Source organism: Salvelinus fontinalis, chromosome 17 (assembly GCF_029448725.1).
Source record: "Salvelinus fontinalis isolate EN_2023a chromosome 17, ASM2944872v1, whole genome shotgun sequence".
Taxonomy (NCBI): Eukaryota; Metazoa; Chordata; class Actinopteri; order Salmoniformes; family Salmonidae; genus Salvelinus; species Salvelinus fontinalis.
This window is the reverse complement of record NC_074681.1, coordinates 16,602,044-16,614,664: the sequence shown is the minus strand read 5'-3', so window position 1 is coordinate 16,614,664 and position 12,621 is coordinate 16,602,044. Positions and strand designations below refer to the sequence as shown.

Below are 12,621 nucleotides of genomic sequence, written 5' to 3'. Positions count from 1 at the left end.
CTATCTTCCACATTGTATTCTACACACACCAGCTCAACTTCATATCACATTGGCAGATTGGGCACAAAGGTTGAGAGTGCACAGTTGTCTGTTTTCCAGTGGGTTTTCTGGTGTTTTTGCAGCTAGCAGTAGGTGGGTGGGGTTTGAAATGGTGTGTGTGTGTCTCTCCCATACACTCTCTATACCACAGGTGCTGGGCTTTGTACATTTATTTTCACAGTTGCCATTTTTCCCTTAATATTACTCTGACTTGAAGTAACATACCGCTTTGACACTATGATCATTACTCTGACATGAAGTAACATACCGCTTTGACACTATGATCATTACTCTGACATGAAGTAACATACCGCTTTGACACTGTGATAAATGTTTCTGTTTGGACTTTGCCACTCCCTCAAGCAGTTGGTGAAAGTTTGGATTTGATTGAAAAAAACTGGTTTTGAAGGGTCTCTGTGTCGGCATGTAGTTAGGGGTATTTCCCCTCCCCTGCTTATATTCACCAAGCACCATTAAAAGATGAAGCTTTGTGAGAAAGGAAGGAGATGGTGGTGTCATTTGTCAGGCATGTGTGCTGTTATGGTAGTCTAGGTAATGGTGTAGAGTCATGTGAAGAGAGAGATGTACTCAGAGAAGGCAAGGCATCTGTGATACTCACTGAGGCAACGAGACGTGCATAATAGTTTATACACTGTCAGGAAAGCCCTGCCGTTGGCTTGTCTGACTGGATCATTATCTTTTTAAAATAAAGGTTAAATAAAAAAATGATCTTTTAAGAGACTAAGGTTCAATCGGACTACCTATTAAAATAAATAAATAGGGGCCTCCCGAGTGGTGCAGCTGTCTAAGGCACTGTATCGCAGTTCTTGAGGCATCACTACAGACCCGGGTTAGATCCCGGGCTTTGTCACACCGGCCTTGACCGGGAGTCCGATAGGGTGTCGCACAATTGGCCCAGCATCGTCCGGGTTAGGGGAGGGTTTGTCTGGGGGGGGCTTTACTTGGTTCATCGCGCTCTAGCGACTCCTTGTGGCGGGCCGGGCGCCTGCGTGCAGCTGGCTTCCAGGTTTAGTCGGTGGGTGTTAAGACCACGGTTTGGCGAGTCATGTTTCAGAGGTCACATGACTCGACCTTCGCCTCTCCCGAGCCCCTTGGAGAGTTGCAGCGTTGAGACAAGATTGTAATTGAAATTGGGAGGAAAATAAAACAATTTTCTTTGTATGTGTATATATCTATAATATATATATATATATATATATATATATATGACTACAGGGCCAGATTAGGCTGCTAAAAGTGAATTGGGTTGATTTGGTACTGGGCTTGCTTGTGCATGGATTTTCTACAAGCACAGGCAGCCTTCTATGTTACATTTTGAAGATTGTTGTAATTCTAGACATTCAGTTATGCCATTATTTAAATATTCCACATGTTATGTTAATAAGGCGCTAACATGGCTGCCACAGAATGTTGGAGTGTCATGTTAATGCATCATAATGCAGAAACCTCAATGGCCCAACTCTCTAATTACATGGCTCTGGTTAGCCTTTATGACATGATGATGTGGTTGAGTGAGGTTGGCGTTAGTCGAGTGAGGAGTCACCACCACCCGCACAGTTAAATAACTGGGTCACAAGACACACAGGGTTGAATAGGTAAAGGAAACTCTATCTAGGCCTATACATCTCTCCAGCAGACCACACCTTGATGTGTTCATCATATCCCCAGTGTCAAGCAGACAGCCTGGTCTGTCCTTGGGGGATCAAGTCCAGATCATGGGAATACTAACACCAAGCTGGGATGAGCATGTCTTCTCCCTGCTTCTCACTATGTAGCGTAGCCTACCTTGTCTCGAATTTCAGGAGTATGCCTATACATTAAGCATACATTTTCCCCCACATCCTTTACACAGCACCTCCACAGAGACTGATTAATAGATCATATGTTTTTAGTGGTGTGTACAAAGACTGAGTTTATTAGCATTAACAGTGGGGCACTCTACTAAGACGAAGCTTATGTCAACTTGTGCAAGCAGACACACACGTACTTTTACATTTTTTATGGAAGGAGGGAACTTGAGAATAGAATGGTATTTTTGTGGAGTTGTTTAATTTAATGCCTTGCAAGGCTATGACTGACTATCGCCCCACATGTGACAAATCCAGCTCTCCAATTAACATGGTTAGCCCATACAATTAACATAGTGCCCATATCAATTAAGCATGTGACAAGACAGTCACACAAACACTTGTATTTATGGGGCATTTTCCTCGGGGTACGAGAGGGTGGTGTAAGGTCAGGTTCCCGTGGCAACTGTCAACCTCAAATCCCCTCCAGCTGAACACCCTCTTTCATCACCATGGCAGCGGAGAGGCGCTGTTACCCAGGGGACCAAGGGAGACCAAGAGGGAATGTGAGATGGGGAAAGAGGGAGAGGTCAAATAAGTTTGTGAAAACACAGTAATCCAACCTTCCCTGAGATCTGAAAGCTTATCTTTACACCTAGAGCTAACATATTTTAGCTCAATTGACTAACGTCGTCTTGAGTTGCGTAGACAGTCAGGGTCAAATACCAAGAAACAGGTTGGTTTTAACACCACAGTTTAGGGATAGGAGTTTGTTTTTGTCACTAATTCTACCCCTTCTCTACTCTATTTCAGGACCTGTCCACTTCAACACCTGCCTCCTATACTCCCAACCATCATATCTTCTCACCCCCCCTGTCTAGTCTAGCTTTTCTTTTCCTTCCCTCCTTTCTCTAGTCCATCGTTTCCCTTATTCCCTCTATCTGGTGGGCTCTTCTACCTCTCCCTATCCTCCGGCCTCCAAAATAGATTCCTTCAGGAGTAAGGTTGACCTGCTGAAGCTGCCTCTGGCCCTGTCCACCAAGTCCATCTCTGAGCGCAAGAGCCAGCTGGGCGGAGCCAGGGAACAAGCCACAGGGGGAGGAGGGGCCCGCAAACCCTGCCCACCGACCCGTGACATGGATAACGAGTCACAGTACTCGGGCTACTCCTACAAGTCGTCCCACTCCCGCAGCTCCCGCAAGCACAGGTACCAGAAGTGTGGTCACAAATGCCCCAAAAACACACAAGCGTGCATGCACACTGTAAACACTGAGATCAAAGGCATGTGTGTAATACACATCGATCCATTAGTCAATGGGCACATTGATGAGCAACCACACGCACGGATCACACATGTACCCCCAGGCTTCGGTCACACAATGACATGGGCTTAACACGCTGACATAACTGTGTGGTTGTCCTGTTTCTGTGCTCCAGGGATCGGAGGGACAGGCATCGCTCCAAGAGCAGAGACGGCAGCAGCCGTGGAGACAAGTCTGTGACCGTCCATGCCCCTGGGGAGCCACTGCTAGACGCAGAATCCACCCGCGGAGATGACCGGGTCAGAATCACAACCTCCTCTCCAACCCCTCTACATCTCAAAATCTTTATCTCATAATAGGGCCAGAGGTTTTCCTGACCATGTGACCTAACCAGGAAAAACTCAGATCAGGTTATGTGGTCAGAAAAACCTCAGGGCCTCAGTCATCTTCCATACCCATCCAAATCTCAACACCTCTATCCTCTCATTAAAGTCCTCTCTTTAAAGCCCCCTCCCAAACTCTCCTCTATGTTTACACTATCTCATGTCTCTGTTCCTCTCTGTAGGATGACAACTGGGGTGAGACCACCACTGTGGTCACAGGCACATCAGAACACAGCGTTTCCAACGAGGACCTGACGCGCGTCTCCAAGGAGCTGGAGGAATCGTCTCCCCTGGAATGCAAGCGCTTCCTGGGGCCTGTGCTGGGCGGCTGCCTGGGCCTGTTCGCCCTGTTCACCCCCCTGGCCTTCCTGGTCCTCCCCCAGCTGCTGTGGCGTGAGGCCCTGGAGCCCTGCGGCACGCCCTGCGAGGGTCTATACGTCTCTCTGGCCTTCAAGCTCCTGGTGCTCCTCATCTCCTCCTGGGCTCTGTTCCTGCGCCCGCCGCGCGCCACCCTGCCCCGCTTCTTCGTCTTCCGCTGCCTGTTCATGGTGCTGGTGTTCCTGTTCGTGGCGTCCTACTGGCTGTTCTATGGCGTGCGTGTGCTGGAGCCCCGGGAAAGGGACTATAGAGGCATCGTGGAGTATGCGGCGTCGCTGGTGGACGCGCTGCTCTTTATCCAGTACCTGGCCCTGGTGCTACTGGAGGTCAGACACCTGCAGCCTGCCTTCTGCCTCAAGGTGGTGCGCACGACAGATGGGGCTAGCCGCTTCTACAACGTGGGACACCTCAGGTCAGTCTGCTGTCTGTGTGTGACTGTAGTGTGTCAAACGATGAGGAAGATCATTAATAACACAATGATAAAGATTATGATGACGATGGATCTCACGATGATGATGGTCCATCCTGTCATGTTTTTACACAGGGCAAGTATGTACATTATAGCTGTTTCTGTATGCTCAATGTGATGCTGATGGTGTCTGTGTGTTCCAGTGTCCAGAGGGCAGCAGTGTGGGTGCTGGATCAGTACTACAGGGACTTCCCTGTCTACAACCCTGCGCTGCTCAACCTGCCCAAGTCTATCCTCTCCAAGAAGATGTCTGGATTCAAAGTGTACTCTCTGGATGGTAAATAGCATTGTAGACTACTTACTTTCTCTACCTCATCCCTCTATCCATCCATTCATACACCAACTAACCAACCCCTACCTCACTCCATTCATCCATCCACTGATTGATGTATATGTCTTGATCCACAGAGAACAGCACCAATAACACCAACAGTCAGTCCCGGGCCATGATTGCTGCTGCAGCCCGCAGGAGAGACAACTCTCACAGTGAGTATTACTACGAGGAGGCCGAGCTGGACCGCAGGTGCCGCAAGCGGAAGGCCAGGTAAGACGGACAACATCCTGTTTCCTATACATTTCTATAATATACTTTTAAGTGATTACAGAGGGACAAACCCTGTTAATGTCCCTGTTCTGTTTGTGTTTAGTGAATTTTGTTATGTACGTTGCTAGAGAATGACCAGTCCCTTTCATAGTGTATTTCAGCCACAGTACTGATGACACTATCCATTAAGCTCTCCTGTATCATGATTTTTAAAAAATTCAAAGAATAATCAAATATTTAACCTTTATTTAACTAGGCAAGTCCGTTAAGAACAAATTATTATTTACAATGACGGGCTAACACGGCCAAACTCGGATGAAACTGGGCCAATTGTGCGCCGCCGTATGTGACTCCCAATCACGTGCGGATGTGATGCAGCCTGGATTCGAACCAGGGACTGCAGTGACAGCCCTTGCACTGAGATACAGTGCCTTAGATCGCTGCGCCACTCGGGAGCATGATGATGATGATCATAATGATGATTGTTGTGTTGTCCAGGCTGGTAGTGGCAGTGGAAGAGGCCTTCACCCACATCAAGCGTCTCCAGGATGATGACCCCGCAGCATCGTCTCCCAAACACCCCCGTGAGGTGATGGACCCCCGGGAGGCGGCTCAGGCCATCTTCGCCCCCATGGCCCGGGCCATGCAGAAGTACCTGAGGACCACGCGCCAGCAGCCCTACCACAGCATGGAGAGCATCCTCACACACCTGCAGTTCTGTATCACTCACAACATGACCCCCAAGGTGAGAAACAACGTATCATGTTCACTTGTCTATAATGTATAACCCGCAAAGAGAAGGGATACATTGTGTCACTTCCTGAGTATAATGTTACAACAGCTTTTGGGATAAATAGCATGTATTTGATCCAATCTACAATTCAAACAGTCACTTGTGCTTAACTACTCATCTATTCTGTACCCATTCACAGGTCTTCCTCACTAAGGTTGATTTTGAAAGGCTGTATTTTTGTCTTTTCAGGCTTTCCTGGAGCGTTACCTCAGCCCGGGCCCTACCTTGCAGTACCAGCGTGAGAACGGCAGGGGGCGCCATTGGACTCTAGTGAGTGAGGAGCCGGTGACCTCTGCCCTGCGTCAGGGTCTGGTCTTCTCCCTGCGCCGCCTTGACTTCTCCCTGGTCGTCACGGTGCAGCCCCTCCCCTTCCTGCGTATTGGTGAGGAGTTTATCGACCCCAAGAGCCACAAGTTTGTGATGAGGCTACAGTCGGAGACCTCTGTGTAGAGTGGGTCAGTGGAGGCCCCTCATCCTACTGGGATACGCAGGGTGCTAGATCATGTAATCTCCTATTGAACCATTGTCATGGATGTTAACAGATTGTGATGAAGCTACAATCTTCCACAGAAAGAAGATGGATGCCTTGACCATGACTTCATGATACACTGTAAAATTCCCTTGTTTTTCCAACGGGAGCATTGGCCTACATTTATTTAGATGAATAACAGCATTTATTGCTACTTTGACTGCAACCACTGGAATACATCGCTGTGTAGTAGACTCATCACATAAAGATCACTATCTGACTGCTAGAGGGTCGTGGCTAGAATGGATCCAGCTTTTGTCAAATTAACATCAAAAGTTGCATTTTAACTAACCTTTTTCTTAACCTTATTATCTTAACCTGGTACGTTAATTCTCCTAACCTGCTACGAAAGTCAACCTAACGTTAATTTGACAAAAGCTGGATCCCTTCTAGCCATGACCCCGCTAGAGGTGTTGTGTCATGTCTTATGAAAGGACCAATCAGAGTACAACTCTCAAAGGTGGCATTCAGCCTGACGGTTAAAAGCGTTGGGCCAGTAACCAAAGGGTTGCTGGTTCGAATCCCAAGTCGACCCGCTGGGAAATCTGCCAGTGTGCCCTTGAGCAAAGCACTTTACCATAACTGCTCCTGTAAGTCACTCTAGATAAGAGTGTCTGCTAAATGACTAAAATGTAAGTCAGCTGACTGCAAAGTTGGTATACCGCTTCTACTCATTGCCAGTGTGTTGTGCTTGAAGTGATGATTAGGCCTGTTTTATATAGGGTGTGACTTTTTTATTACTGAATGTATACGTATTAAATTAAGGTTTTTCTTGTTGCATGTAGGCCAACTGTCTCCATCTGTTTGGGAAGGAACTACATTCCTGAGCTTGTTGTACCTGAGACTGTATGTTGTAAGGAGTCATATATTCTGTGTATATGTGGCTCTCATTTAATTTTACGCTTGCCTTTTTACACACGTTATCATGATTTTGGTAACATTGAATGAGGAAGTCTGAGAATACATCCCTGCCTTGGGACAGCTTTCTCAGACAGACTGTCCTGAATAACCTGTAGTTCAATTAAGCTTTTTTGAATGGACTCCTCTTGTCTTTACCCTGTGTCCACTGTCCTCCATCCATTTCCCTCTGACCAGGAACATGTGATTGTATCCTCACTGCAAGTCCTCTGCAGTTGTATCAAAACACCAGATTGTGCCACATATTAAAACAAGCACAGTATGATTGCTGCATCCAACAGCCTTACCCATGTATGATCTACGAAACGCTGTCCGGTCATCTCTGGCAAAGAACCACTTCTCTGATCACTAAACTTCTCGGTTCTAACCAAGACATACTGTAACTGGCAGCCTGGTGTTGAGACTTGAACTGCTCCAAACTGTTGTCTACCTTCTTTTGGACAACTGAGCCACAATGACTGCCAGTCATTTTAATTCAAGCAGAAATGCCCCTCATTTCTGTGAGAACAACCAATGAAGCAAAGTTCAGAACTAGTTGACATAACTGATGAGAACATCTTGATGACAGAATGCAAATGATTGTTCCAGTTTTTTAGGGATTCTAGAATTTAGGGTTTAGGTACATTTTATATGATGAGCTTGTTTGTTTCTTTTTTTTAAGATGCCTAAGTTAATGCAATTCAATAAAAATGAAACATTTACTTTTGGAAAAGAGGACAGCTTGTACACATGTACATTTGACTTGTATTTTTTATTTTATTAATAATAGTAGCTTGTATAGTGTGCTAGATGTTTTTGACATTATTAAACCATTTTCCTGTGCACCTGTTCTCTCACACACACCGAGTTGTGATTGTGTGAAGCACTGTCTGTCATTTTCCTAGCCTCATATTACCAGACTGACTACCGCTGAAATCTGTGTAGTGAAACAGAACATAATCTTGGGAGAGTTCCAGATGGTTGTAAGAGGTTATCATTATCCTGCCCTGTTAGCAAAAAGAGTATGGTAAGCCTACTGATTAGAAGATGATTAAAGACTTAATGGAATATGTGAGATCTTTAAACAAGAAGCAATCTACAGTATATATAATCCCTGATCTCAGAGCTCCTTCATAATTCAGAGAAGGATAAAAATAATTCAGATTGAGTTTAAACTTCCCTTTCTTACCTAAAACTTATTTTTCCCTGATCAGTTCCATTGCCTTTTTTTTGTGTGCATAGTACCACATTATTAAATTCAATATAGCTTTTAAGCCTTGTTCATATTGGCAGTTTGAAGTGACTCATTCTATTTTTTGGCATATCTGATTCGAATTTGTTCTTTTTCCTGCGGTCTGAACAGTCAAAAAGCACATGGAATAGGAAATTTCAAGACACAAATCTGATACAGTTTCAACTGTTCTGCCTGCGGCTATGGTACCTTGACCTGTTCACCGGATGTGCTACCTTGTCCCGGACCTGCTGTTTTCGACTCTCTCTACCGCACCTGCTGTCTTGAACTCTGAATGCTCGGCTATGAAAAGCCAACTGACATTTACTCCTGAGGTGCTGACCAACCACTGTAATTATTATTATTTGACCCTGCTGGTCATCTATGAACATTTGAACATCTTGGCCATGTACTGTTATGATCTCCTTCCGGCACAGCCAGAAGAGGACTGGCCACCCCTCAGAGCCTGGTTCCTCTATAGGTTTCTTCCTAGGTTCCTGCCTTTCTAGGGAGTTTTTCCTAGCCGCCATGCTTCTACATCTGCATTGCTTGCTGTTTGGGGTTTTAGGCTGGGTTTCTGTATAGCACTTTGTGACATCGGCTGAGGGCTTTATAAATCAATTTGATTGATACCTGGCCATGCGACTTGTGTCTGAATGGTCAAATCTGATTTATTTGCCCTCAAGTGATTTTTAGAATGTTATTTGGCATATCTTGTTGCTTGCTAGCTACTTTGTTGACAAGAACATGTGGTAGGTAACTAGATAATTGTTTACAAAGTAGTGAATGTGCTAGAAAGCAAAAAAGCGACCTAGCTAGTTGACTGCTGTGGCTAGGCAAACTCATTTAGAAAGTTGGATCTTATCCTTCGAGGCTTTAAAGGGGTTCTTACACTATGATTTTGAACATTCAAATCAACTGGGAAATGTCCATGGCAGCCATTGTTGTCACCTCAGCTTGCTACAGAACTTCTGTGTGATAGGAAGCAGGAGCACCACCGCCAATCAGCCTACACCACTGTCCACACGCCTGTCATTACTATGACAAATAGCGTAGCCATGTCAGCTAATGACTTCTGTCTGAACATGCGCAAATCCGATTTTGTGTTTAAAAAAAGTTAATCACACTAACAAGTAGCCTTACACAGTATCCATACTTTTGAATTACAATATGGCACATAATGAGGTATCCAGGTACAGTGTAATAATGTATGCATCATAAATGTGTACATGTTTGTGTTTCCATCTTCTCTTCTCACTGAAGTTGACAAGTACTGTATATCTGTGGGTGGGAAGGGGACAAGCATGTGGTTTTAGCATATTAAAACGGACACCAGTATGAGCCCATAACTTCCTGCTAGAGCTCTCTGCACTTTCTGTTCAGAGGTGTCAGAAACCCACAGACAGCCATTGAAATAACACCAAGTACTCCAACTCTCCATCTACTCTCTTTAACCGTTTCTTTCATTTTGTGCCTGCTACGAAGATGTTTCGGGGATCTCTGATCTTGGTCGCTCTACTCTTGAACTTCAGCCTTGCAGGTGAGAATCCTGTTTCATTTTACATTATGATGTTCAGCACTTTTTTAATTCCATCATGGACAGGGATATTTATACTATATATATATACATACATATACACACACATAGAGGGACATGTATACTCAGTGTACTGTGATAATTACTCCTGATCCTCAACTTAATGGCCTAGTAATTCAGCACTCTATGCAATAGATGATTTATCTTTATATTTAACTACAATGTTCTTAACACTAATGTGTATTACATGTATAATTCATTATTTGCAGTATTACAACATGAACAGATACAAATAGTAGGCTTGTGGTTGATACATTTTTTTTTACATGATGGAATAGTGATGATGATGATGATGCAATGTGATCCCATAATGTGTGCAGAGGCTCAAGTGCCAAACGGGAAACTGTGTTATATCCTGGATGGGATTCTCGTGATCTACGGCGTCATTCTCACCATCTTGTACTGCAGACTGAGGGTAAGGAATTATAAACGCTCTATAACACATTATAAATCATCCCACCATCCACAAAACATATGATACATCAGGGTATGCAGTGCACACATATCTCCATGACCATATTAACAATATTCATACTGTAAAATGCTATTTATGTTTCAATAATAATAGCACATTCAAAACATCAATGAGAATATAAATGCCTCACCAATTGAAGACCAGCTCCCACATAAATAGAATATGTTTCACATTCACACAGCTGTTTAATTAAAACGATATTTATCATGTTCCTCAGATGCATTCCATCTACATAAACAATGGCGGATCTCCACAGGGCACGGGCGGGTATCCACAGGTACAATAAAAATGTGTGTGCGTATGTAAGACGGAGAGAAAGAAAGAGCGAGAGAGAAAGTGAATGTGTATTGGGCATGTATAATTTACACAATACTCTCAATAACCAATATTCAACTCCAGCTTTCTTTACAAACCAAAAAATATATGTATACATCTGAATGTTGATCAAATTCAGCTGGCGAAATGTTTCATCCTGGTTGTTCAACAAACTAGCTATGTAAGAAGTCATATGCCGTCTTACCATGTCACCTCGAAGTCCACAGTTCTGCTTTTCGTCCCCCTCCTTCAGCAATTGTGATAATTTCCTGTTAACAAGAACTGACCACCAACCCTGCCACTTATAAACACAGTTTCCATTACAGTCAGACTAAAATGCAACACTATATCCTGTTACACAGAAATACTCCGGTAGACAGATTACGTAGAAAGAAAATCAAATTACAGTGGAAGCTAAGAGTAGTAAAAGCTTTAAACGGTCGCATCATCACCCTCTGTGTCTGGTCTTCTACACCAATTCCTGTCTTTGCCGATAAAAATAAGTAGAGAAGGAGAACACGAGAAAGACGGAAGGAGAAATGAGGAATGATGTTCTTCTGTTAAATGTTTTTCTGATAAAATAAATTGTGTGTGTGTGTGTGTGTGTGTGTGTGTGTGTGTGTGCGCACGTGTGCATGTGTGCGTTCAGCAGATAACAACGCAGATAACAGCTCTCGTAATTTCCATTTTACAGAAAGGAGAGGGACTTTACGCAGTAAGATCATTTTTCTTATTCTTATTATGACTTACAGTATATCATAAATGACAAAGAATAATGCAGTTTTAAGGATTTCAAGTTGTTTTCAAGTCCCTCATTGTTCTTCCTCTCACAGGGTTTGACCCATGAAGGTCAGGACACCTATGAGACCATCAAGTTGCAGAAGAAAGCGATGCTGGTGTGATAGAGGAAAAAGACAGTAGTGTGAGTGGTGGTAAACAACAAACCACAACCCCATCTTACATGGCATTTAAATTAGTTTAGATCTATAGGACTGCTTGCTTTCCTTAGGTTAGGTTGGCCCAGTAGTGTTGGTGGCTGTTGACTGGGGGCCTGAGATGGGCAGTGTTAAAGATGTATTTTGTTTATTCTGTAAAGCAGCCCTTTCACTTTCTATAATTGACTATCAATTAACTTGTCATTTAATGATTAAATGATTCAGAAACTACCTTAAATCAGGGTCCGTTTTCTTTTTTGATTACAGCTTCATTGACATGAATGTATTCTGTCCATGTTTAAACTGATATTACAAAACCATATGAGTGTTACTACTATGTTACAGTGTTACTACTACATACTACTGTGTCACAGTGGGAATAACCCAACAAAGGCTCAACAACTGACTGCACAGAGTCCGACTGCCTGACCGACTGACTGACCGACTGCATGCAAGATTATTTTATCTGTCAAAGCCAGGTATCCTTGCTTGAGATCAAGAAAGACCACTAGATGGCATTCACAGATCCAAAGTTCCAAATTATTGGTGCCTTTACATTGAGACTTACCCCCACACCAGTGAGCTGTCAGTGTTTTATGTTAAAGGAGAATTTCACCCTGAGGGCTTGTTTTCATCATGTTCGAGGCATTTCTAAGACAGTGAGATGTGTTTCACACATAATTACCCAGGAGGAAGGCAGGTCTGGGCTTTGCGTCCTGAATGATACACCCTATGACTGCTTCCGGGGTATTGATGGGGGCATTTTGCAAAGGCTTTATATTATACTGATCACACTATTTGTTTTTGTGCATGTCGATATGGTTGTTCTTGTTTGTTCGAGCCATTGTACGTCTTTCAGCAATGTTCCTATCTACACCAAAGAATGGAGCCGGAGGAAATGGCTGCCGTTTTATGGACTCCTAACCAATTGTGCTATAGTGTGTGTTTTTTTGCGTTATTTGAAAT

General features: G+C 44.0%; 2 protein-coding genes across 4 annotated transcripts; both read left to right on the top strand.

Moving 5' to 3' along the window:
* Positions 1–2,733: 2,733 nt before the first annotated feature.
* On the top strand, positions 2,734–7,945 carry LOC129813831 (vang-like protein 2). The gene is made up of 7 exons (XM_055866386.1): positions 2,734–3,054; positions 3,285–3,408; positions 3,675–4,282; positions 4,483–4,616; positions 4,748–4,883; positions 5,382–5,628; positions 5,866–7,945. The coding sequence occupies exons 1-7, from the start codon at positions 2,984–2,986 to the stop codon at positions 6,124–6,126; spliced, it is 1,581 nt and encodes a 526-aa protein (XP_055722361.1). The 5' UTR covers positions 2,734–2,983; the 3' UTR covers positions 6,127–7,945.
* Positions 7,946–9,713: 1,768 nt separating this feature from the next.
* LOC129813832 (high affinity immunoglobulin epsilon receptor subunit gamma-like) lies at positions 9,714–11,893 on the top strand. Of its 3 annotated transcripts, none has more exons than XM_055866389.1 (5): positions 9,714–9,873; positions 10,251–10,345; positions 10,623–10,682; positions 11,415–11,435; positions 11,554–11,893. In XM_055866389.1, the coding sequence occupies exons 1-5, from the start codon at positions 9,819–9,821 to the stop codon at positions 11,620–11,622; spliced, it is 300 nt and encodes a 99-aa protein (XP_055722364.1). In that variant the 5' UTR covers positions 9,714–9,818; the 3' UTR covers positions 11,623–11,893. The 3 variants fall into 3 exon arrangements, with proteins under 3 accessions (XP_055722364.1, XP_055722363.1, XP_055722362.1); XM_055866388.1 differs by having other exon boundaries at positions 9,715–9,873; positions 11,373–11,435; XM_055866387.1 differs by having other exon boundaries at positions 9,715–9,873; positions 11,370–11,435.
* The last annotated feature ends 728 nt before the right edge of the window (positions 11,894–12,621 follow it).